Below are 26,657 nucleotides of genomic sequence, written 5' to 3' on the forward strand. Positions count from 1 at the left end.
AAATGATTTATTAATAGCGATATTAGGATATATAAGTTTGGATTGACAATATGAGTTGTTATGTATTATAACTGCAATTGAGACTACGAAATGAATGCACAAAACCGATGAACCAACCGACACACTGTACGTACATAAGAGAGTTGATGTTTTAATGTTTTGTTTGTCTTGTTTGTTTGTAGAAAATCAATAAAATTGTTTTCAAAAAAAAAAAAAAAGACTTGTGGACTTCAACTCCCAGAATTCCTCAGCCAGCTGGAGAATTCTGGGAGTTGAAGTTCACAAATCTGAAAGTTGCCAAGTTTGGAGACCTCTGCCCTATACCATTTCAGTTTGCCTTCAGCAATTGCTGGGCGCTCCATCACTGGAGGTTTTCAAGAAGAGATTGGACAGGCATTTGGCTGACATGGTACAGAATCTCCTGCCGGAGCAGTGGGTTAGACTAGAAGACCTCCAAGGTCCCTTCCAACTCTTGTTATTCTGTATTGGTTCATGAGTGCAGAGAAGAGCAACAAAGACGATTAGGAGACTGAAGGCTAAAACACACGAAGAATTGTTGCAGGAATTGGGCATGTCTAGTTTAACGAAAAGAAGGGGTGACATGATAGCAGTCTTCCAATATTTGAGGGGCTGCCCCAAAGAAGAAGGGGGTCAACCTATTCTCCAAACCTGAAGGCAAGATAAGAAGCAACGGATGGAAACGAATCGAGAAGCAACCTAGCAATAAGGAGAAATTTCCTGACAGTGAGAATAGTCAGTGGAACTGGTTGCTACCAGAAGTTGTGGTGGTCCATCACTTGAGGTTTTTAAGGAGAGATTGGACAACCATTTGTCTGACATGGAATAGGATCTCCTGCTTGAACAGGGGTTGGACTAGAAGCCCACCAAGGTCCCTTCTGTTTTTCTGTTATACCCCACACACTCTAACCTTGGGTGCAAGATGAAGAACTTCAAGGAATATTTATTGAAGCCAACTGGGAAACCAATACTCAGTTAATGCGTCTTCTGCTTTGTAAGGTGCTTCCAGGAGCTCCATCAGTTTTCTTACGACTCAACCTGGTTTTCCTATGGCCTTCAGAAAATTTCATCTTCAGATCCCGGATCCCCTTGGTTTCCTCTCTTCCTGGTTCAAAGGTGTCTAAATTTGAGCATCAAACCCCAACTCTGGTCTGTCTGGAGTGTTATGTCATGATTTAGATGCTCTCTTCTAAAATAACATGGGGCCTTTGTGGCTGATTCCTATTTTCTGTTCTATTTCTGCTGCAGAAGTAAGCAGAATTCACAGGCGGAAGTTGTATCTTTTCAAATTTCATTTTAATATTAGGGATAAAAAAACAACAACAACAACTTCTGGCCTATAAGATCTGTCCACGGTGCAATGATCTCTTTGTAGAGTAGTATTTCTCAAAACTTGGCAGTTTTTAAGAGGGGTGGACCTCAACTCCCAGAAGGTCCTTCATGGGGATGACCAACAAGGAATGTCCTTTAGAGACGAAACTAAGAGATCGGCGTTGCCTTCTCTTTCAAGTTAAGGAGTCCCTCATGCCTTCTCGTTTTTGTCATTATAGGCCCAGGACAACAATACCGTCGGTCCCCAGCCCAGGGCCCCAGCTCCAGCCCCTACTGCAAGAGAGATGCCGGAACCTCCCAAAGCGGATGGTAAGGTCTTTCAGACATCATCCCATCTTTCGGGTCATCATCCAAACAAGCTCTTCCGTTGAGATCTGGCGGAAGACTCCGACAGCGAGGAGGTTGCTCAATTCAGACAAAACATGGAAATGGAGCAGGGGTGGGATTCTACCGGTTCGCACCGGTTCTATAGAACCGGTTGTTACGATTCTGCGCAGTTCGGAGAGCTGGCAAATTGTGTCCCTGGCTGGTCCCTCCCCTCTCGGCCCTCCCTTCCCTTCCCCTCCCCACCCAGTCAGTCCTTATCGCGCAGGCCCAACATCGCTGACTGCGTTTTCCCCCACCCAGTCACCGATTGAGGTATTTCTTTTCTTTTTTTTCCTCCTGATGATCAGCTGTTCTGGGATCCCCCTCTCTGTCTTACTGCTTTGCCCAGGAAGCTTCCCTGAGGCCCAGGAGGTCAAAAAATGAAGCGCAGGGTGGGGGGCGATGCAAAAAACAAAAGCAAGAAAGAAGCTACACCCACCCAGTCACGTGGCTACGTCCACCTAGCCACTCCCAGAGAACCGGTAGTAAAAAAATATTTGCATCCCACCCCTGAGATGGACCATGTTCTCTTCTGTGAAGATCCTCAATACTGGCACTCCTCAGGGCTGTGTATTGAGTCCACTTTTATTCACTATTTATACGTCTGATTGCACCTCCATTCATCTGAGTAATAAGATCATTAAGTTTGCAGATGATACAACGTTGGTGGGGCTCATTTCTGATAATGATGAGTCTGCGTACAGGGATGAAGTTCATCAGTTGTCCCTCTGGTGCAAAGTAAACAGTCTTATTTTTAACATAAATAAGACGAAGGAATTCATAGTGGATTACAGGAAGAGCAGTTCGGATATCCAGCCGTTGTACATCGATGGTGTTTTGGTAGAACAGGTGGCAGAATGTAAGTTTCTAGGTATCACCCTGAAAAAAAGGCTCATCAACGACTGTATTTTTAAAGACTTTTAAGATCACAACAACTGCCAGAGAGTCTGTTGGTTGCCTTTTATCGAAGCTCTATAGAGAGCATTTTATTGCCTCTGTGTGTGGTTTAGGAGTTGTACAGAGGCGGAGAAAAGGGCACTCCAAAGAGTGATAAAAAGGGCACAAAAGATCAGCGGATGTTCTCTTCCCTCATTAGAGGATTTGTAGGATTTGGGATGTAGAAGGAAGATACAAAAGATCTTGAGAGACCCTTCACATCCAGGCCACTCGCTGTTCGAGATCCTACCATCAGGAAGACGATACAGAGTGCTGAAAGTCAGGACAAGTAGATTTAAACATAGCTTTTACCCAAGATCAGGTTAAATGCAGAGTTATGAATCTGGTGGTCAACATATATATATCCCGGTTATATAGTTTTTTAACTGTTATTTGTTTTATTTGTTTTACATTGTTATTTGTATATGTTTTTTTGGTGTTGTTCAGTTGTATGTTGTGAAAGAGCACCTTATTTCGTTGTTCTCAGGTTCTGAGTACAATGACAATAAATTTATCTTATCTTATCTTATGTTCAACCCTGCTGAGCTGATATGGACATTTGGCCCTTAAAAATAATTCGAGATGTCTCCTTCATTCGTGGACACCATCTCGAGGCGGGCTGAGCTGGTGGGATCTAGCAAGCTTCGCCTGAGCCAAGACCAAAATACGCCAGCCAGCCAATCCTTTGAATGAAGTGTTATTTCTTCCTTTTCTTTCTTTTTTTTCCCAGCACCGCCAGTTTTGTACCCAAATCTCGCCGATCTCAATGATTACATGGGCCTCTCTCTTTCCAGCGACGAGATCCAGAGGAATTTAGGTCTCGTCCCGACAGGCGATTCTGTAAGCATTTTTGAACGCAGTCGTGGAAGAGATTCCTTGTGCCTTTTTTCCCTCATAGATTCATGTTCACGCAGGAGATGATAGTTTGCCACTAACCTATGAGAGGGATCTTAGAATAGAATAACAGAGTTGAAAGGGACCTTGGAGGTCATCTAGTCCAGTGGTGGCCAACCAGTGGGCTGAGGACTACTGGTGGTCCGCAAGAAAATTTTGGTGGTCCATAGAGAAATGTCCCCCCCCCAAAGCAATTAATCCAGGCTGTGCAGGAACATAAGGCTGTGCCGCCCACACAGCCTGCCCACCCGTTGGCCCCTCACCCTTTGGCCGAGCGCAAACCTTACCCGGAGTAGAGCTACATCATCTGGAACTGGAAGGCAAGACCAATGGCGGGGGAGGGAAATCCACTCCGGGGTGGCTTGCTGACGTTGGTGGGAAAGTCGGTCCCGTATTCCAGAGTTGCAGGAGTCACTGGACTGGCCCTTTGGTCATCCCGGAGCAGCGTCCTCCAGTCCATGGTCGGCCGGTGCACCCGGATGGAGGTCCTGTGACTATGGCATCTCTGGAATATGGAACCAACTTTCCCACCAACGTCAGCAAGTGGCCGTCAGTCAAAATTCATATTAGTGGTCTGCGGGATTTGAAATTATGAGTTTGGTGGTCCTGAGGTCCAAAAGGTTGGCGACCCCCATTCTAGTCCCACCCAGCGCTCAGACCCTATACGATTTCAGACAAGTGACTGTCCAGTTTCTTCTTAAAAACCTCCAGGGATGGAGTGACCACAATTTCTGAAGATTTCTTCTTTTAATGAAACGAGACATACCCAATTCCTGCAAAACCCTTCTTCGTACGTTTTAGCCTCCAATCTCCTCAGGGTTGATGGAGTCAACCCTAAAAGTTGAAGTGGAACTAATTTCTCTCTTTCCACATGGCTTCTTCAACTTGGCTTCCTTGGCAGGCCGCGGGTCCACCTTCCTCAGCCCCAGGTCTGTTGGTGGCCCCTGTGACCGGAAATGACGCGGGGCTGCGTCGAGCAGAGATCAAACCGGGTTTGCGCGAGATCCACCTGTGCAAGGACGAACGTGGGAAAACCGGACTGAAGCTGAGGACCATTGATAAGGTCAGTTCCGGTTGTTCAACAGAACTAGATGAATGGCAGAAACTGCGGGATAGAAACTGTAAACTAACAATGTCAACAGCATTTAAGAAAAATCTATACCAAATGTTTTATAGATGCCATTTTTACCACCAGCGAGACTAGCAAAGATGTTTGAAAATATATCAGCTAAATGTTGGAAGTGTAATCAGATACCAGGTTCATATTATCATATGTGGTGGACATGCCCAAAGGCAAAAAAAATATTGGACTAACATACATGTCAACTAAAAAATACTTCTTTGGTCTTTTTAGTTGCCAGCAGAAAGGGAGTGGGGGAAGTCGTGTATTCCTTAAATGCTTCAGATAATTTGCTAGGCAGCCGAAACTGTTGGCCCGCAAGATTATTACTGGAGAGCATGATTGATGACTCTTGGCTATGGATGTGTCCCATTGGAGAATAGACATCCGGGGGGTGGGGGGAAGACCAGGGTCAAGGGGGAAATGAATGGTGTCTTAGAGTTGGCTGCACCCAGCTAACACTGACTTTTTATGTATATTTTTAAAAAGTACCAATAAAACAATATATTTTTAAAAAGATAAGGTCAGTTTTGGAAAGGGGCTCCTAAGCAACCCAAGACCTGGGGAAATTTACAATTTCTGGACCACCCTGGGACCACCACCATTTTCCCATCTGGTCTTCATAGGTGGATCGGGATGGAGGATTGAAATAATAGGACAGCTAAGAGTTAGCTGGTTTAATGAGCTCCAAGTTGGTTTTATCTCCTTTGAGAGCTGGCTAAACCCAGCAATAAAATGCTTCATCCCTTTGAGAGGCGTTTGAAGAGTAGGGGATTATTTAATTGTGACCTACTGAGTTAATCCGGTGGCAATGTTGGCATCGAATCAATGCCTGAGTCAAAAGTTTAAGTTTCCTGGCTAAATCCAAGAGGAATACCTTCTGGAACTTTCTTAGGCCTGTCAATCTGCTTAGGCACAATGACAGAGAAAGATGGACACACCAGGAATCTCTGCAAATCGTCTTGTCTTTATTTAGCTTCAGTTATCTGCGCAACCCCCCAAGTGTCAGGATTCCAACAATCACCCCATTTAAATCATGAGTCTCAAGCCAAACTTCCAAAACTTCAAAAGGATTTATTGGGAGTTAACATGCCAGCACTGCCTGGGGGTAGCCGACTCTGAGACACATCATTCATTGTCACCCTTGACCCTGGTTTTCCCCCCACCCCATGGGTGTATCGTAATTCCTATTCTCCAATGGGACACCTCCATAGCCAAGAGTCATCAATCATGCTCTCCAGTTAGAATTTTGCACGGCAGAAACTTCGGTCATCTAGTTACTATCTTTGAAAACATTTATGGAATGCAGTTTCAGTTTCCAAGCTGCCTCACTGCTCCCTCCTCCCTTTCTGTTGGCAACTCTAAAAAGACCATAGAAATATTTTACGAGTTGACACCAAGTTTCCAGGTGCCCAATAAGAACTTGAGAAGAGATATTTAAAAACAATCCCGTCAAATGCTGGGAATGTAATCAAACACTAGGCACATACTGTCATATGTGGTGGACATGTGCGAAAGTAAAGAACTATTGGATAAAAATACATACAGAGTTAGAAAAAAAAAAGTTAAAATTGCACATAGTGCATAAGCCAGAAATATTTTTGTGAGGAATACTACCAGAAAAATATAATAAGGGGAATTCGTATTTAATATTGCATGTTTTGACGGCTGCAAGAATTGAATTTGCACAATTTTAGAAAAATGAAGTAACACCGAGAGAAGAAGATGTAATAAAAAAAAAATAGATTGCGCAGAAATGGATAGACTGACATTAAAGATAAAAGAGAAGGAAGATTCAGAATATTTTCAAACATGGGATTTGTTTTATTAACAGTTGGATAATAGAAGCGGAGATTAGGGGGCAGGAAAAACCTGACTATGTAAGCAGTTGACTCAAAGTTTACACTGTTAATTGAAACATGTATAAATAAACTATAAATATAAAAAATAACTCGAGAAGAGCTCTGTTGCATCCAGCAGGGACTGGTCAGAAGTCAAGTCTGGCTTGAAGGCCCACAAATCAATCAATCTTGTAGGCACCCTACCATCTTCTAATTAGCCACCATCTGGTCATCAAAGGCAGTTGGACAAATTAAAGGAAGGCAGCTCTATCTTTGAAGATTGGGACAGTGTGTCTCCTGACACCAGCTGTGGACAAGGACACTGACGTCTTCTCCCAGTTTGACTCTGTAGATCAGGGGGGTTTCCAAACTTGGCAAATTTAAGACTTGTGGACTTCAGCTCCCAGAATTCCCCAGACAGCATGGCTGGCTGAGGAATTCTGGAAGTTGAAGTCCACAAGTCCTAAAGTTGCCAAGTTTGGAGACCCTCCCCTGCTGTAGAGATTCTCCGTCATCCAGGACATGGTTGTCCCAAAGTTGCTTATTCTGGAGGCAACTGGACTTTATCTTGTTTTTTCTCTCTGAAGATGTTTCACTTCTCATCCAAGAAGCTTCTTCAGCTCTGACTTCCCTTCCCCATTATCCTGTCAGAGCTGAAGAAGCTTCTTGGATGAGAAGCGAAACATCTTCAAAGGAAAAAACAACAAGATAAAGTCCAGTTGCCCCTAGAATAAGCAACTTTGGGACTCCCAAGTTTGAGGTTCTCCAAGGTGGATGTCTTAGCTGAACCCTGGAGAAATAAAATGCTGGACTGGTGCTCCTCAACCTTGGAAATGCTAAGATGGGTGGACTTCAACTTCTGGGAGTTGGAGTCCACCCATGTTGACTGAAGAGTTCTGGGAGTTGAAGTCCACCCATGCTGACTGAATGAAGTCCACTCATCTTAAGGTTGAGGAACAGTGGTCCGGCATATCCTCACTGGTGAAGGCCGTGCTGGCTAGGGAATTCTGGGAGTTGGAGTCCACCCATATTGACTGAAGAGTTCTGGGAGTTGAAGTCCACCCATGCTGACTGAATGAAGTCCACTCATCTTAAGGTTGAGGAACAGTGGTCCGGCATATCCTCACTGGTGAAGGCCGTGCTGGCTAGGGAATTCTGGGAGTTGAAGTCCACCCATGCTGACTGAAGAGTTCTGGGAGTTGAAGTCCACTCATCTTAAGGTTGAGGAACAGTGGTCCAGCATATCCTCACTGGTGAAGGCTGTGCTGGCTGGAGAATTCTGGGAGTTGAAGTCCACCCATCTTGACATGTCCAATGTTGAGGAACACCAGCCCAGTATTTTCTTTCTCCGGGGTCCAGCTCAGACACCCACCTTGGAGAACCCCAAACCAGGACAGAAAGAGAGAATCTTTGCCCACAAGTGATGTTGGAGGACGCTCTGCCCCAACCTTCAAGGCCCTGGATAGAGCTGTCTTCCGTTAATTTATCCAACGGCCTTTGAAGACCAGATGGTGGCTAATTAGAAGCTGGTAGGGTGCCTGCAAGTGATTGATTTTCATTGGCGGGCTTTCAAGCCAGACTTGACCCCTGGCAACTGCGTGGACACGGTCCTGCTGCTTTCTTGGCAACCTTTCCAGAACCTGTGAGCCATTATATCACCTTCTTCCTTGGGGGAGGGGGAGGAGGGATGAACTGGCCCAAGGTCACCTATCTGTCTTTGGGCCCAAGACACAAGTTGAATTTGAAGTCACCGTTTCCCAGTTTTTAGAATAGAACCTTAAACCACAAGTTCCGGTTCTGCTGTAGCCTGTTGGCAGCTGAATCAGAGGAGGAGGAGGAGGAGTCAGGGACATCAACCTGGGAGCTCTGAGGAGGAAGAGGAAATGGAGCTGGCAGAGAGAGAGAGAGAGAGAGGAGAGAGAGGAGAGGAGGGAGGGAGGGGAGGGAGGGAGGGAGGAGGGAGGAGAGAGGGAGAGAGAGAGAGAGAGAGAGAGAGAGAGAGAGAGAGAGAGAGAGAGAGAGAGAGAGAGAGAGGAGCCTGGGCCATCCGTCAGCCCTGAGATGGAGAGTCAAGAGCCCCCAGGTCTGGAGGTGGCTGATGAGGAAGAGGAGGAACAGCTGGGTCCAGTGCCTGACAAACAGATGCACAGAAGGCAGAGGAGAGGAGAGCAGTGGAAATCTATGGGCCGGTCCTTGAGACCGAAGAGCCAGGTCTGGAGGTGGCTGATGAGGAAGAGGAGGAACAGCCGGGTCCAGTGCCTGACAAACAGATGCACAGAAGGCAGAGGAGAGGAGAGCAGTGGAAATCTATGGGCCGGTCCTTGAGACCAAAGAGCCAGGTCTGGAGGTGGCTGATGAGGAAGAGGAGGAACAGCCGGGTCCAGTGCCTGACAAACAGATGCACAGAAGGCAGAGGAGAGGAGAGCAGTGGAAATCTATGGGCCGGTCCTTGAGACCGAAGAGCCAGGTCTGGAGGTGGCTGATGAGGAAGAGGAGGAACAGCCGGGTCCAGTGCCTGACAAGCAGATGCACAGAAGGCAGAGGAGAGGAGAGCAGTGGAAATCTATGGGCCGGTCCTTGAGACCAAAGAGCCAGGTCTGGAGGTGGCTGATGGAGAAGAGGAGAAACAGCCGGGTCCAGTGCCTGACAAACAGATGCACAGTTTAGTTTAGTCTAATTTATTGTCATTGCGCATCGTATAACAAAATTAAATAACATTTTCAGTGTACTATACAGTAAAATTCAATAGAGTTACTGCCCTGGGATAGAAGCTGTTTTTCAGCCTATTTGTCCTTGTTTTTATTATCCAGATGGTAATAGTTCAAAAAAAGGGGGGGGTGCCCAGGATGAGATGGATCTTTGAGAATGTTTTGAACTTTCTTAAAGCAGCGGGAGCTATAAAGCTCTTCCAAAGAGGGGAGAGGGCAACCCATGATCTTCTGGGCAATGACATTCACCCTCTGGAGTGCTTTCCTATCTGCCACAGTGCAATTGGCAAACCAGACACAGGTGCAGGAAGTTAAGAACAATTAATCAGTGGAACTGCTTGCCACCGGTAGTTTTAAATGCTCCAACATGGGAAGTTTTTAAGAAGAGATTGGACAATGATTTGTCTAAAATGGTATAGGCTCTCCTGCTTAAGGGAGGGTTGCAGAAGGCAGAGGAGAGGAGAGCAGTGGAAATCTATGGGCCGGTCCTTGGGACGGAAGCCCCACCCTAGCTATGAGGATAAAAGGCAGGAGGCGGAGATGAACAGATGTGGCAGACAACTACTCATCTCCCGGACGGATGGACTTGTTAGCCTGTGGGTGAGAGAGATAATTTGGGCTGGGGCTGCTGGTGTTCCTAATAAAGGAATCTTTTGAGTTCACTTCAGAGGGTTTGTCGTGTTTGGGGAGCCGGGTCAGAACAGGTTCTCACAAGGTGGTAACAGCAGCTCCATATCAGCAAGATGCCTCACACCGGTCCCGTCTTATCGCGCAGGGGCTCTTCGTGCAGTTGGTCAAAGCCAATTCTCCGGCAGCTCTGGCGGGCCTGCGTTTTGGCGATCAGATCCTCCAGATCGATGGGAAGAACTGCGCCGGGTGGAACATAGAGAAGGCAAAGCGGGTGCTGAAGAAGGCCTCGCCGGAGAAGATCGTTATGGTGGTTCGGGACAGGTGAGGATTGGGAACTGGGGACAGGGGTCCATTTTATGCCCAGTGTGACCACATTCCTCACCTATGAGATTTCTGTCCAGGTGGTCTCCTGGAGCAGGGGTCGCCAACCTTTTGGACCTCAGGGACCACCAAACTCATCATTTTAAAACCCAGAGACCCTGGGAAAATCCCCCCCAAAAGTCTGCAGGGAAATTCCCCACCCCGTTTTCCTACTGATCGATTATTCTTTATACCATCTCCAGCTCCTTTCTCAGGGGCAGAGAGAGAGAGAGAGAGAGACTTTTGGCTTCATGCAAGGAAAGCAGCAGAAGCCGCAGAAGTCTTTCTTTCTCTCCCCCAAACTCCGCCAGAAATGAGTCTTTGCCGGCGCAGCCTCTTGGAGCAGGAGGCCTTGCAGGGTCCCAAAGACTCATTTCTGGAGGAGTTTGGGAGAGGGAAAGAAAGACTTCTGCTGCTTTCCTTGCATGCAGCCAAAAGCAGAAGAAGAAAGAAGCGGAAAGAAGCAGCCCAGTGGCCAGGCCAGGCGCGTGGGGCGAGTGGAGCAAATTCCCCCCTCCTCCCTTTCCCCCCTCCCCTCACTACCTCGTGTTGTTCACAATGCAAGCGACTCAAGCCTTGTGTTCCCGCACAGCCTGGATTAATTGCTTTGGGGGTGACATTTCTCTGCGGATCACCAAAATTTTCTCATGGACCACTAGTGGTCCCCGACCCACTGGTTGGCAACCACTGTTCTGGAGACCACTGACAACTTCTCAACAGAATAAAACTTGAAGGGGCTTTGGAGGTCTTCTAGTCCAGCCCTCTGCTGAAGCAGGAGACTCTATACCATTTCAGACAAATAGCTGTCTAGTGTCTTCTTAAAAACCTCCGCTGATGAAGGACCCCCAACCTCTGGTGGCGAGCAGTTCCACTGGTTCATTGTTTTCACTATCAGGAAATTCTACCTTAGTTCTAAGTCGCTTCTCTCCTTGGTTCATTTCCATCCGTTGGTTCTTGTCCTGCCTTCAGGTGTTTTGGAGAATAAGTTGTTCTCCTTTTCTTTTATGGCAGCCCCTTAAATCTTGGAACATAACTATACCCGGAAACCTTGATGACCCCATGGAAGGATTCCGGTGGCTTGTAGGATGACCATAATATTAAGAACTTTCCCATTTTTTCCGTGTCTGGCCAATTCCTCTCAAAATATGGCGGAACAGTTGTAGGAAGTGAGAAAACCAAAGAAGGACCAGGGGTGACAGGATAGCAGCCTTCCAATATTTGAGGGGCTGCCCCAAAAGAAGAGGGAGTCAAGCTATTCTCCAAAGCACCAGAAGGCAGGAGGAGAACAAACATCTCAGAAATCAACGGTAGTTGTTACACGCTGAATACGGTGAGTCCTTGGAGGAATTGGGTAGGTCTAGTTGAATGACAAGAAGGACCAGGGGAGACATGACGGCAGGGTCCCAGTATATGAGGGGCTGCCCCAAAAGAAGAGGGGGTCAAATTATTCTCCAAAGCCCCTGAAGGGCAGAACAAGAAGCAACGGATGGAAACTAATCAAGGAGAGAAGCAACCTGGAATTCAGGACAAGATATTAAATCATAAGGAGAGATTTCCTATCGGGGAGAACGATTGACCGGTGGAACAACTTGCCTCAAGAAGTTGTGGATGCTCCAACACTGCAGCTTTTCAAGAAGAGACTGGACAATCAGTTGTCCAGAATGATATATAGGGTCTCCTGCCTGAGCAGGGGGTTGGACTAGATCAGGGGTCGCCAACCTTTTGGACCTCAGGGACCACCAAACTCATCATTTTAAATCCCGCGGACCAGAGATCCTGGGAAAATCCCCCAAAAAGTCTGCAGGAAAATTCCCCACCCCGTTTTCCTACCGATCGATCGTTCTTTATTTGGGATCGCAGGATACTGTCTCCAGCTCCGTTCTCAGATGTGTGTGTGTGTGGGGGGGGGGAGAGACTTTTGGCTTCATGCAAGGAAAGCAGCAGAAGCCGCAGAAGTCTTTCTTTCTCTCCCCCAAACTCCGCCAGGAATGAGTCTTTGCCGGCGCGGCCTCTTGGAGCAGGAGGCCTTGCAGGGTCCCAAAGACTCATTCCTGGCAGAGTTTGGGGGGAGAGAAAGAAAGACTTTGGCTGCTTTCCTTGCGTGCAGCCAAAAGCAGAAGGAGAAAGCAGAAGAAGAAAGAAGCAGCCCAGTGGCCAGGCCAGGCGCGTGGGATGAGTGGGGCAAGTTCCCCCCCTCTGCTCTTTCCCCCCTCCCCTCACTCCCTCGTGTTGTTCGCAATGCAAGCGACACAAGCCTTGTGTTCCTGCACAGCCTGGATTAATTGCTTTGGGGGGGACATTTCTCTGCGGACCACCAAAATTTTCTCGCAGACTACCAGTGGTTCCCCAGCTGGACTAGATGACCTCCAAGGTCCCTTCCAACTTTGTTCTTGTCTGTCGATTGTCGAAAACCAATATTTCAATTGCAACAGTCAGGAGAGAGCCTGACCTCAGTTTTCCCCCCACACCCGTGTTTGCTAGACCTTTCCAGCGAACGGTGACCATGCATAAAGACAGCAGCGGCCATGTGGGTTTCGTCATTAAGCGGGGCCAGATCACCTCGCTGGCCAGAGACAGCTCTGCGGCCCGGAACGGGCTCCTCACCAAGCATTACATCTGCGAAGTGAATGGACAGAACGTCATTGGCCTGAAGGTGAGCATTGATGCTTTTATGGTGGTGAAGAAAGCTTGGATGACTTAAAGCCTCTGTCAGGATTCCGGCAGTCACCCCCAATTAAATCACGAGTCTCAAGCCAAACTTCCAAAACTTAAAAAGGATTTATTGGGAATTAACATGCCGGCACTGCCTGGGGGTAGCCGACTCTGAGGCACATCATTCATTGTCACCCTTGATCCTGGTTTTCTCCCACCCTTCTGGGTGTATCATAATTCCTATTCTCCAATGGGACACCTCCATAGCCAAGAGTCATCAATCACGCTCTCCAGCTAGAATTTTGCACGGCAGAAACTTCAGTCTCCTAGTTCCTATCTTTGAAAACATTTATGGAATGCACTTTCGGTTTGCAAGCTGCCGCACTGCTCCCCCCTCCCTTTCTGTTGGCAACTCCAAAAAGACCACAGAAATATTTTATGAGTTGACAGCCTGTTCCAGGTCTTCAGGACTAGAAACTTAGCTGTTTTTTTAAAAAGTTGCCTTATGCACCTATGTTTATAGTCTAGAATACAGGTAGTCCTCGGCTTATGACTGCAGCTAGAATTCCCATTGCTAGACCAAGATGACTGTTTGGCGAGTCACACCCGACCGGCGACCTTCGTTGCCCCCATTGTTAAGCGAACCACTGAAGTTGTTAAGCGAATCGTACGGTCGTTAAGTGGAATCCAGCTTTCCCCCACGGACTCGGCTTGTTGGAAGCCGGTGGGGGAAGGTCGCCCATAGCGATTGCGTGACCTTGGAACCCAGCGACCGTCGTTAAAGTGATGCCAGTTTGCGGAGAGCACAAATTTTGATTGGTGGAAAGTACCCTAGTAAATATGAACAGTCAGTAAATGAATGGTTGCATAAGTTGAGGACTTTCTGTTAATATCATCCATCACACCAGGGTGGAGTGATGCAGTCAGGAAGAAACCAAGCAGGTTGTGTTGAAAACCTCCATATTCGTGTGTGTGTGTGTGTGTTTTGAGGTTTCCAAGTGATAAAATCCATTCAAAAAGAAAAGAGCAAATTCCATCTTCCAAGACAATTTTTTTTTTATTTAGGAAAACATCCAATTGGCAAAATCCATGGTAATTCCAGATCTGACACAACCCGGAATTACCCCACAATATTACAAGTTAGAAACAACCCCCAAAAGTCACAGTCTCCAATAGAAGTAATTCAACGTTGCTTGATGTCATAAATCTTCACCTCAAGGGGCCCAAGCACGGACAGCTCATTTTCCCACGGGAAGAAGAACCACCTAGCCAAAACAACTCTGTTTATCTCCACTCCTCCCCCCCTTAGGAAGGTGTCAAGCCCCAAACCCTTCCCCCCCCCATGACTGCCACAGAGAAAGTAACGAAAAGAATATATAACTAAGCCTAACTAAAATGGCTACACGTATCTCAATTCCGGGCTTGACAGGAGGTGCGCGTGTGTGTACACGTCAAGGGTGGGATGCAAATATTTTTATTACCGGTTTTGTGGGCAGGACTAGATGGGCGTGGCTAGGTGGGTGTGGCCATGTGACTGGGTGGGTGTGGTTTGTTTTTGTGCAGCACCCTCCCACATTGTTAAGCCTGGATTCCCCAACGGGTGTTAAGGAAAACAAACTAAACAGAACGTGCAGCGAAGTCAGATAGGAAGACAGGTAAATGTGTGAGATAAGTTTTTTAGTTAACACGCAGTAAAAATACAGATACGCTTGTGCTATCAAAAATATAGTTTATTCCATTTAAGAATTATAGCATAGTCAAACAAACGGTCCATTAGTCATATATCAATTTCAGTCAAGTCTTGTTGAGGATACTCTATTTGCAAAATCCGTGTTGAATAGCCAATGTCAGTACACTTACAATAAATCAGTCCAATCTTTATCTTCTCTCCGTTGAGAAAATATCAACACTCCTTCTTCGGCAAGAACGCAGTCATCAATCCATCCAGTAATTAGGGATCAGTAAGCCAGAGAGATCGAGCTGCAATTGCCTCGCTTCTTATATAGTGCTTATACAACCACACCCTTAATTACATTCTTGCTGTTAAAGTTACACACACTTTAACTAACAAACCATGATACCATATTTATTATTTTTACCCAAACCAGTTAGGGTAAACCATGTTATCCCTAACACACATGGCCCAGTTTTTTGGCCTCCTCGACTTCAGGGGACCCTCCTGGGCGAAGCAGTTAAACAGCGAGGGGGGATCACGGCACAGTGGATCCTCCAAACAGCTGATCATTGGGAGGGGGGAAAAAATAACAGTTCGCCCAACCAGTAGCTGTTTTTTTTACTACCAGTTTGGCTGAACAGTAGCATTTTTTTTTTTTTTACTGCCGGTTCACTCAAACCGGGCCGAACCGGTAGAATCCCACCACGGGTACACGTGTATGCGAATTTTGTATCCCATTTTATAATCCGTGATCTGGCAGATCTGTGCAGCTGTGTCTTATTTTCAGCCCTGCTGAAGCCCTGCATTTCTATCTACAGCACTTGAATTTACAGCGTCTCCAATTCAGGCAACAATAAAATAATTTTTAAAAAAATGCCTGAATTGTTTATGGCTCCTGTCAATGTCTATAATCTTTTGGACAGGAAGGGAAGCCATAAGAAAAAAAGGGGGGGGGGGGTAAAAATAAAGAAAAAAAAATGAAAATTTGCTGCATGTTAGAATAGAATAACGGAGTTGGAAGGGACCTTGGAGGTCTTCTAGTCCAACCCCCCTGCTCAGGCAGGCACCTAAACCTATATAAACCCTATAAATATGTTCTTAGAGGATTTTAAAAAAATCCCTAGGCATTTGTAGCCCTTTTACTGACTACAGATAGTCCTCTAGTTAACGACCACGTTTCTGTTGCAAAGTGAGACAGTTGTTAAATGAGTTTTGCCCCATTTTTACGAACTTCCTTGACACAGTTCCTTAAGTTAATCGCTGCCATTGTTAAATTAGTTACATGGTTGTGAAGCGAATCGGGCTTCCCCAGGGACTTCGCTTGTCAGAAGGACACATAGGGAGATATGTGTGCAGTTAAACTGCAGTTAAAGTGTTTGTGTCTCTGTGTGTGTGTGTCTCTCTGTGTGTGTCTGTGTGTGTGTGTGTTGCATGTGAGCAAGAATCCCCCTTGTGCAACTCTGCAGAAATTCTTCATTGGGGCAAAAACCTCACTCATCAATAAAGGAGAATATTTGTAGGTCCGGGTTGAACTGTGGGCTCCTTGGTGCTCTCTGAGCTTGGTGGTTTTCCTGCAGACGTTTCATGACCCAACTAGCTGACATCATCTGGGCTAGAAGAGAAGGGGGCTTGCTCCCATTGTATATAAGCAGAGAGCAAATTTTGCTCCTTTCTACAGCGCTGGTGCTGTTCCCTAGTTGGGTCATGAAACGTCTGCAGGAAAACAATCAAGGACCCGACATTCCTCCTCTTCCACCACCTCCTCCTCCTCCTCCTATCTGCAAACCCTGCTCCCTTCTACCATGGGTGATGTTACCTAGTTAGGTCATAAAACGTCTCCAAACACCCAAACTCAGAGAGCACCAAGGAGCACACAGTTCTCCTCCTCCTCCTCCTCCCTCCTCCTCCTCTTCCTTCTCCTCCTCCTCCTCCTTCCTCCTCCTCCTCTCTCCTCCTCCTCCTCCTCCCTCCTCCTCATCTTCCTCCTCTTCCTCCTCCTCCTCCTCCTCTTTCCCTCCTCTCCTCCTCCTCCCTCCTCCCTCTCCTCCTCTTCCCCTTCCTCCTCCTCCTCCTTCCTCCCCCTCCTCCTCCTCCTCCTCCTCCTCCTCCTCCTCCTCCTCCTCCCTCCTCCTCCCCCCCTCCTCCTCCTCCTCCCCCTCCCCCTCCCCTCCTCCTCCCCTCTCCTCTTCCTCTTCTTCCTCCTCCTCCTCCTCTTCCTCCTCCTTCTCTTCCTCCTCCTCCTCCTCCTCCTCTTCTACTCCACCCTCCTCCTCCCTCCTCCTCCTCCTCCTCCTCCTCTCTCTCTTCTTCTTCTTCTCTTCCTCTCCTCCTCCATCTCCTCCTCCTCTCTTCCTCTCCTCCCTCCCTCCTCCTCTCCTGTACTCACTCCTTCTAGCACTGATGATGTTCCTTAGTTGGATCATGAAACATCTGCAGGAAAACAACCCAGCTTAGAGAGCCCCAGGGACTCCTCCCAAAGCTGCTCTGCTCCCTCTTTGCAATGCTTTGTAACCTGGTTGTAACCTCTCCTTTCTCAAGGACAAGGAGATCACCGAAATCCTCGCCAACGCTGGGAAGATCATCACTCTCACCATCGTCCCGGCTGTGATCTATGAGCACATGATTAAAAAGTAGGTCTCCGAGGTCTGAACGAGCGAGTCTTGGGGGGGGGGATGCAGGGAAATTACAATGGGGAATTCTAGTTTCACTTGCACCCTGCGCCCTCCCAGTCGGTGCCTAGATCCAGATCAGAGCAAACTTCCAATGTCAAAAACTCAAACTGAAGTTAATGCAATCCTAAGTGGCATTAACAGAGGGATACAATCGAGATCAAGGAAGGTACTAATACCACTCTATAAAGCCTTAGTAAGGCCACACCTAGAGTACTGCATCCAGTTTTGGTCACCACATTATAAAAAAAGATGTTGAGACTCTAGAAAAAGTGCAGAGAAGAGCAACTGGGATGATTAGGGGACTGGAGACTAAAACATACGAAGAACGGTTGCAGGAACTGGGCCTGGCTAGTCTAGGGAAGAGAAGGACCAGGGGAGACAGGAGAGCATCTTCCAATATTTGAGGGGTTGCCACAGAGAGGAGGAAGGGGGTCAAGCTATTTTCTAAAGCACCTGGAGGCCAGGCAAGGAACAATGGATGGAAACTGAACAAGGAGAGATTCAACCTGGAGATAAGGAGAAACTTTCTGACAGTGAGAACAATTAATCAGTGTAATGGATTGTCTCCAGAAGTTGTGGGAGCTTCATCCCTGGAGGCTTTCAAGAAGAGACTGGACTGCCCATCTGTCAGAAATGGTGTAGGGTCTCCTGCTTGGGCAGGGGGTTGGACTAGATGACCTACAAGGTCCCTTCCAACTCTGATTATCTGTTACCTGTTAAGTTTACTCATTAAGCATCAGCAAATATCCAAAGTTTAATTGCCCAAGGAGGACAAAAGAAAAAGTCATGGGAGGGAAATGGGGGGGGGGGGGCTTGCCGTTAGGAAGTACTTTTGTTGCACACCCGGATATGGTGCTGCCTGCGTTGACCCCGATACGAAGTGCCCCACCAACGCCGAGGTTAACATCCAAGCCGTCGCCGCCCGCCCGAAGATGCAAGGGGGGCGGAATTAAGTCACCCCCGAAAAGACGGCCTAGCCATTTTTTCAGGGCTCAAAAAAAAAAATAAGACCCAGCCTTATTATATGAGAAACACGGTATGTAGAAAATATGGAATAGAATATAAAAATGAGCATGAAATTGAGTTTTTGTGTCTGTATGAAGAAGTGATAACCTGGGACCAGGCTATTTTCAAAAAAAGATGTTTTATTTGTATTTTGTTTTTGTGAAAACCCAAATAAAATTTTCAAAACAAACAAACAAACAAACAAAGGGTACCAGACTGGCTGATCAGCCCTGTGTGTACATACAGGTAGTATATAAGACTTACGACCACCATTGAGCCCAAAATCTCTGTTGTCAAGCGAGACATTGGTTAAGTGAATTTCCCCTCCGTTTTACGACTGTTCTTGCCACCGTTGTTAAGCGAATCACTGTTGTTGATAAGTTAGTAACTCGGTCATGAGGGGAATGTGGCTCCCCCATGGATCTGGCTCACCAGAAGCTCGCAAAAGGGGATTACGTGACCCCGTGACCGTCGTAAGTATGAGTCAGTTGCCAAGCACCTGAATTTTAATCATGTGACACTGGGGATGCTGGTGGTCGTAAGTGTGAAAACCGGTCATAAGTTAGTTTCTTCTGACAAAGAAAGTCAATGAGGGGAGCAAGATTTGCTTAACCACCCCATGATTCATTTAACAACGAAAGTGATTTGCTTAACAACTGTGGCAAAAAAAGGATGTCAAAGAGGGCACAACTCACTTAACAACTTGTCTTGCTTAACAACTGAAATTTTGGGCTCAAGTGTGGTCGTAAGTCAAGGACTGACCTGTATTACTGGAAGAGGAAAAAGCAGTTGTGATGCTGTTTTTAAAGCAACCCCAGTAGATATAGGGAATCCTCGACTTACGACCACAATTGAACCCAAATTTTTGGTTGCTAAGTGAGACATTTCTTAAGTGATTCCCCCCCCCCCCATTTTACAACAGTTACAGGGTCCCCTTTTGTGCCACAGTTGTTAAGGGAATCATTGCATTTGTTATGTTTGCAACATGGCCGTTAAGTGAAATGGGCTTCCCCATTGACTTTGCTTGTGAGAAGGTCACAAAAGGGGACCCTGTAACTGTTGTAAATACGAGTCACTTGCCGAGCGTCTGAATTTTGATCACATGAACCACTGCAATGGGCTGCAACAGTTGTTAGGCGTGAAAAATGCACATCAGTCCGTTTTTCCAGTGTCGTTGTCATATCCCTGTCGGAATCTGATTCAGAGGGGGAGGCCGAGCAGCTGACGGAGCGGGAGTGTGGCTCCATTGGCTGTAGAGGAAACTGGGGAAGAGCAAGGGAGAGGTAGAGCAAGAGAGAGGGAGTTCAGAGGAAGACCCAGGCCCACCCCCTCTTCATCCTAGGGAGGAACGGAGGAAGGGAGAAGGAAGGAACGGAGGAACGGAGAAGGGAGCAACGTGGCTTGTGTGGCTTACAGGGGAGGAAAGGGTCCTGATTCCCTTCATTAGCCACAGCTGGGAACACAGTGTTTGTAAAGGGAAGCTGCCCACAGCAAACTATTAGGAGCAAATCGTGAATTATCTGGTATCCTCGAGGCTTATCTGGGCTCCTGGCATCTTCCCAACTGGGTGAGTTTTGTTGGCCTTTCAAGCCTGCACTTCCTTCTCCTGCCCTGCCAAGTTAATTACTGCAGCGTGGTTTGTTTTGGATTTTTAGTTACCTTTTGTACGTACCTTGTTTTCGGACTGAATTTCCTCCACTTAAAGGCTCTTCCTGGGACAGTTTTTTTCCAGCTGAAGGTAACTTGGACATTGGGGGCAAAGTTGGAGATAATAAAAGGGACTCTTCTTGCTTATCTGACTGTGTTGTCTTTGTGCCACGCCCCTTTGGGTCATCACAGCCATTGTGACTTTGAAAGGTCACTAAATGAACTGTTGTAAGTCGAGGACTACCTCTATTAAAAAAAAATTTTTTTTTGTCTCTTTGCTTCTCTTTTGTAAGGCTTTCAAGCGGACTAGTGAAGTCGTCCATGGATCGTTCAGTCCCCGATATATAAATTTTTCGCTCCCTTCATTTTTTTTAACCTCCGACGTGAGCTGCACGACGACTGTCTGGAACTGGCTTGGAATTTCCCTCGAATTATTCTCGCAAGAAGAAGGGGGGGAAAAATATACGGACAAATATATTGCTTTAATCTTTTGGATGTGCCTTCAAGTTTCTAGTCCTCAGTAATTCACCTTACCCCTAATCACTGAAAAAATGTGTTTCAATCTTGGCTATCGCTTTCGGCAATAGTAGAAAAAGAAGAAGTCAATGTTACAGCTCAGATATGATTTTGGAGAAAATTCCATTTTTTCCCCCCCAGTGGCTACTGCTGGAACAAAACTCAACATGGTTTAGCCAGCGGGTGGGATACTACCAGTTCGCCCCGGTTGGCATGAACCGGTTGCTAATTTTATCATTTTTAATTGCCGGTTTGGCGAACTGGTCAATTCCACCCCTGGATTGGCCCTGCCCACCCCATTCCTCTCAGGATCCCAGGTGGCCCATTTTGGATGCCAGGTAAGTGCAGGGCTCACACGGAGGGGGGCTCTGTAAAGCCGAAAACAGGCCCATTTCCAGCCTCCAGGGGGCCTCCGGAGTCCGGGGAGGCCATTTTCTATGAAAGCCTTTGGAGTCTGGGGAGGATGAAAGTGCCCCCTCCCAACATGGTGCAGGAGGCTGGCTAGGCCACGCCCACCATGGCCACGCCCACCCATCCACCAGGCAGAGAACCGGTTGCTAAAATTTTTGGAAGCCCCCCATCCTGGGTTTAGCCATGTTTCTTAAAGTTGGCCACTTTTAAGATGTGTGGACTTCAATTCCCAGAATTCTCCAGCCAATCTGTTTTAAGTGGGAATGGACTTCAGCTCCCAGAATTCCCGGCTGGGGAATTGTGGGAGTTGAAGTCCACAAGTCTTCCAGTGGCCAAGATTGGACATCCCTGCCACAGGCTCTCCTGCTCGAGCGTGGGGGTTGGACTAGAAGACCTCCAAGGTCCCTTTCCAACTCTTGTTTATTCTGCATTCTGCATCCTAGAGGTAAGCCCTCAACTTACAGCCACAAGGGAGCCCAACCTTTCTGTTGCTAAGCGAGACAGTTGAGTTTTGCCCCATTTTACGACCTCTCTTGCCACATTCGTTCAGTGAATCACTACAGTTGTGAAGTTAGCAACATGGACGTTAAGCGAAGCTGGCTTCCCCATTGACTTTGCTTGTCAGGAGGTCACAAAAAGAGGATCGCTTAACCCTGCAACCGTCATAAGGACAAGTCAGTTGCCAACATTGTCTGAAATTTTGATCATGTGACCATAGGGCCACTGCAGTGGTCATATGTATGAAAAATGGCCATAAGTCACTTTATTCAGTGTTGTTGTAACTTCGAATAGTCGCTAAGTGATGTGAATTATCTGTATTTCATTTTTGGTTTCTACGGTGTGTCTCCTTTCTGGCTGCCCATAAAAATAGAATCCTCCAGTGACCCAAACAATTTTTTTTATTACAGTCACCAAACAGACAAAGGTTACAGGACAATGGGAATTAAACTCCCAAGGGAGTGCACACAGCCGTTTCAGTTCTGTATTTAAAAATATATATATTTTTTTTCATCTCCTTCATCCAAATATAGTCTTACGTGGCATTTCCTGGCAGAGCTTTGGATAGCCTAACAAATGCACACCCACACGCACGCACACACACATCCACAAATACATCACACATGAGGCTGGTTTCCTAGCATACCAAACACCTTTTCCCCAACAAAATTCCCATTCCGCCGAGACGGGCTAGTTCAACAGATGTGCAGTGACCACCTCTGCCCAGCTGTGGAAGTTTGCACTCAACCTTTTTTGCCCATTTTCAAACCAGGCGCTCTCAGTTGCACACACACACACACCAGCGGGATGAGGAAGATTCAGGGGTCTTTGGGGAGGTTGCTTCCAATCCAAACCCGAGGTGGTGAGGATGAGTTGTTGGTTTGCAAAGTCTGGCTGTGACACGGCTGCTTTAAAGAGCGCCTGGGACCGGCTGTCCTTGGGACAAACGTAAAGCACGTCTGTAGGTGGATTGTGCAGTCTCACCCCACAGAAATAGGAGAGATTCTGGCGTGGATTGCTGGTTTGCAAATTTGGCTGTGACACGGCTGCTTTAAAGAGCGCCTGGGACCGGCTGTCCTTGGGACAAACGTAAAGCAAGTCTGTAGGTGAGATTGTGCCATCTCACCCCACAGAAAGAGGAGAGATTCTGGCGTGGGTTGCTGGTTTGCAAATCTGACACGGCTGCTTTAAAGAGTGCCTGGCTGTCCTTAAGGACCAACAGTTTGCAAAGTGGCCGATGTAAAGCAAGTCCATGGCAGCGGAGACTGTGTAGCCTCACCGCCCCACGGGTGATAGGGGAGATTCTAGGGTGGGTTGCCGGTTTGCAAAGTGGGCTGCTGACACGGCTGCTTTAAAGAATGCCCGGCTGTCCTCGGGGACTAATGGTTTGCAAAGTGGCAGACGTTAAAAAAAAACTCCGTGGCAGGAGAGACTGTGCAGCCTCACCCCAGAGCGTTAGGGGAAGAAGATTCTGGGGGGTCTTTGAAGAGGTTGCTTCCAATCTGAACCCGAGGTGCTGAGGATGGGTTGTCGGTGTGGAAACTTGACTGCCGACACAGCTGGCTTAAAGAGCACCTGGGACCGGCTGTCCTCGGGACAAATGGTTTGCAAAGTGGCGGACGTAAAGCAAGTCGGTGGCTGACGAGACCATTCTGGAACACTGCAGAGGTCACTTCTCGAGTCGTATAAACACAAAAGGCAAGCCAACTTTGGAAATAGACCCCCAAATGTTGCAGAGGGGGGCATTGTGTATGACTTAGTGTCTTGCTCCCTCGTTTCAAATGACACATTTTGAGAAGATGTGTCATTTGAAACGAGGCCTCTTGCTTTCAAGTAATTCCAAATAATTCCGATTTTCTGCGCCCACCAGCAGCTAGAATTTATTACGCTCAAATTTCCAGGGTGTATCAGTGACAAGGGGGGGGGGGTTGTCCCCAGATTTTCCTATCTGGGGACCCCCCCAAGCCTGGGGTTGTGTTTGCCCTGCCAGAAGTCATCAGGAGTGCCATTTGGCCAAACACAAGTGCGGAAGATCATTCTTCAATCTTTGCTGACTTTATGTCCCACTTCACTTCTGCTCCTCTTTGGCCCCTATCAGAAGTTTCTTTGCTTATCCCCCTCCCCATATTCTCTCTCTCTCTCTCTCTCGCCTCTCCATCCCATTTCAGTTCTTCAGGAAAGACCTTGTACATTGATAAGATTCTGGGGCAGGAAAGTTTCCTATTGTAGAGGCTTCTCTTTTTCACTGAATTGGAAGGGACCCTGGAGATCTTCTAGTCCAACCCCAGGAAACTTTATACCATTCAGGACATATGGCTGTCCAGTCTCTCCTTAAAAACTTCCAGTGTTGGAGAGCGCCTACAACTTCGGAAGGCGAGTCATCCCACTGATGAATTGTTCTGTTAGGAAGTTTCTAGGTGTACAATATTACATAGAACGATATAAAAAAATAGAATTCTATTTTAGGATAGAATATAGAACAGTGGTGGCTAACCTTTTGGGGCTCCCGTGCCAAAAATTGTGCACTCACGTGCCAGCACCCAGAAGGCAAGGCGCACGCAACACCCCCCCCCCCTTACCTACACTGCACTTCCCAGCTGATTTTCGGCCTGTTTGAGGCCTTTTTCGCCCTCCTAGAGGCTTCAGGAAAGCTTCTGCAGGCTTTGCAGGCCGAAAAAATGGGCCCGTTTTGTCACTTCCGGTATTTCTGGAAATACAGGAAATGATGAAACGGGCCTATTTTTGCCTGCAGAAGCCTTCCTCAAGCCTCTGGGAGGCCTCAAACAGGCTCAGCATTGAGGTGCGTGCATGTGCAGTGAGGTAAGTTTGCGTGCGGTTTGCTGCCAGCATAAACGGCTCTGTGTGCCATCTGTGGCAGCAACCCCCTTTACCTACACTGCACTTCCCAGCTGATTTTCGGCTGTTTGAGGCCTTTTCGCCTCCTAGAGGTTTCAGGAAAGCTTCTGCAGGCTTTGCAGGCGAAAAATGGGCCGTTTGTCACTTCCGGTATTTCTGGAAATACAGGAAATGATGAAACGGGCCTCCTGCTGAAGCCTTCCTCAAGCCTCCGAGAGGTTGAAAAGGCCTCAAACAGGCCAAAAAAAATCAGCATGGAGGTGTGTGCATGTGCAGTGAGGTAAGTTTGCGTGCGGCTTGCGTGCCAGCATAAACGGCTCTGTGTGCCCTCTGTGGCACACGTGCCATAGATTCGCCCTCACTCTAGAAAGAGTGCCGAGAAAATCAACAAAGATGATTAAGGGACTGGAGGCTAAAACATATGAAGAGTTGCAGGAATTGGGTATGGATAGTTTAACAAAAATAAGGACTTGGGGGGGGGGGACATGATAGCAATATTCCAGTATTTGAGGGGCTGCCCCAAAGAAGAGGGGAGTCAAGCTATTCTCCAAAGCACCAGAAGGCAGGACAAGAAGCAACGGATGGAAACTAATCTAGGAGAGAAGCAACCTGGAATTAAGGGGAGAAACTTCCTGACAGTGAGGACAATTAACCAATGGAACAGCTTGCCACAAGAAATTGTGGGTGCTCCATCCCTGGAGGTTTTTTAAGAAGAGACTGGGCAGCCCCTTGTCTGGACTGGTATAGGGCAAGGGTCGGCAACCTTTTGGACTTCAGGGACCACCGAACTCATAATTTTAAATCCCGCGGACCACTAATATGAATTTTGAGTGACGGTGGCTTGCTGACGTTTGGTGGGAGAGAGAGATCCGATCTAACCGCGGAGGGCTGGCGGTGTTCTCTCTCTCTCCCTTAGACACACACACACACACACACACACACACACACAGAGGTCCCTCACACACACACACACACCCTCCAAGGCAGCCACATTCCTAACCTGCTTTTCAGCTCCGTTTCGGGGGCGGGTGGGGGAGAGAAGCAACCTGGAACTAAGGAGGAATTTCCTGACAATGAGAACAATTAGCCAGTAGAACAACTTGCTTTCAGAAGTTGTGGGTGCTCCAACACGGGGAGATTTTAAGAAGAGATTGGACAAACATTTGTTGGAAATTGTACAGGGTTTCATACTTGAGCATGGGGTTAGACTAGAAGACCTCCAAGGTCCCTTCCAAATCTGTTATTCCATTCAAGGTTGGTTCTCTCCTTGACTGGTTTCCATCCATTGGGGCTGCTCCCAGTCAGGATGAAGTTGGGCTGATGGAGAACTCGGCTCCTGGATTGTCCTGGAGAGAGGCGGATACGAATGCTCTCTACTAAGCAAGGATTAGCACCAGCATCCTAGCTTATGTTAACCTGGCTTGTCAACCTGGATTAAACAGAAGACCGGTGTTTTTGAACCAAAGTTGAGTGTTCACATAACAGCTCTGCCATTTTCAATTGTTATCCAGGGTAGAGATGCTTGCAAATGGCATCTCAATGGAGCCCAACCACCCCAGCTCTGTTATAAACCAGGTTCAAAATCATGTGAAGTTATTACTACCGCTTTATAAATCCTTGGTAAGGCCACCCCTGGAATCCTGCAGCCAGTTTTGGTCCCCACATTACAAAAAAAAGATGTTGAGACTTTGGAAAAAGTGCAGAGAAGAGCAAACTAAGATGATTAAAGGCCTGGAGACTAAAATCTTTGGAGAATGGCTGCAGAATTTGGCTATGGTTAATCTACAGAAAAAAAAGAATTAGGGGTGACAGGATAGCAGTCCAATATTTGAGAGGCTGCCACAAAGAAGAGGGGGAATTGACTTATTTTCCAAAGCACCCCAAAGCAAGAAAAGAAGCAAACTAATCGGGGAGAGAAGCAAGCTGGAATTAAGGAGGAATTTCCTGACAGTGAGAACAATTAACCAGTGGAACAGCTTGCCACCTGCTTTGCTGGCTGAGGAATTCTGGGAGTTGAAGTCCACAAGTTTTAAAGTTGCCAAGGTTGGACACCCCTGTTCTAGAGGCGATTCCGCTCTTCACCATTGAGGAGAAAATGCTGGCAGAAGAAACCACCACATTTTAGCCAACTACAACAACAACAACAAAGGTGGAAATTGCGGGTCAGACTTGGTGTCATGAAGGGTGCAGAATAACACAAGGGGTAGGCTAGGCTGTTTGATATGGGTTGCTCCTGTTCTCCTCACAGGTAGCTCCGTCTACCAGGTGCAAAATGCACAGCCTTACAGACAGGGGTGGGATTCAGCCGGTTCCGATGTTTAGTTGGCTTCGCCTGCCCACCCCTTGCCTTAGTCTGTCCTATATATATATCCATGTTTTGCAGCCCAGCTGATCTGCGGATTGCTGCGTGAATCAGCTGTTTCACTCACTGGAGCTGCAGCCGAAGTTTTAGAGCTGAAATTGGGTGGTTTTTAAATGGCTGTGCACTGGTTGAACCTCACCACTACTTGTGACCCTTTT

General features: G+C 47.2%; 1 protein-coding gene across 1 annotated transcript in view; it reads left to right on the forward strand.

Moving 5' to 3' along the window:
• The window catches only part of SDCBP2 (syndecan binding protein 2), a 29,260-nt gene extending 7,491 nt beyond the window's left edge, over positions 1-21,769 (forward strand). Inside the window, exons 3-9 of the mRNA XM_087962380.1 lie at positions 1,569-1,659; positions 3,383-3,492; positions 4,448-4,609; positions 9,991-10,166; positions 12,687-12,858; positions 17,071-17,162; positions 20,150-21,769. Coding sequence (XP_087818506.1) covers positions 1,569-1,659; positions 3,383-3,492; positions 4,448-4,609; positions 9,991-10,166; positions 12,687-12,858; positions 17,071-17,162; positions 20,150-20,204 — 858 coding nt within the window. The 3' untranslated portion in view covers positions 20,205-21,769. The remainder of the gene's footprint in view (positions 1-1,568; positions 1,660-3,382; positions 3,493-4,447; positions 4,610-9,990; positions 10,167-12,686; positions 12,859-17,070; positions 17,163-20,149) is intronic.
• The last annotated feature ends 4,888 nt before the right edge of the window (positions 21,770-26,657 follow it).

Source organism: Notechis scutatus, chromosome 3, assembly GCF_049901735.1.
Source record: "Notechis scutatus isolate UNSWTSFEM ecotype Mainland chromosome 3, rNotScu1.2, whole genome shotgun sequence".
NCBI classification, from domain to species: domain Eukaryota; kingdom Metazoa; phylum Chordata; class Lepidosauria; order Squamata; family Elapidae; genus Notechis; species Notechis scutatus.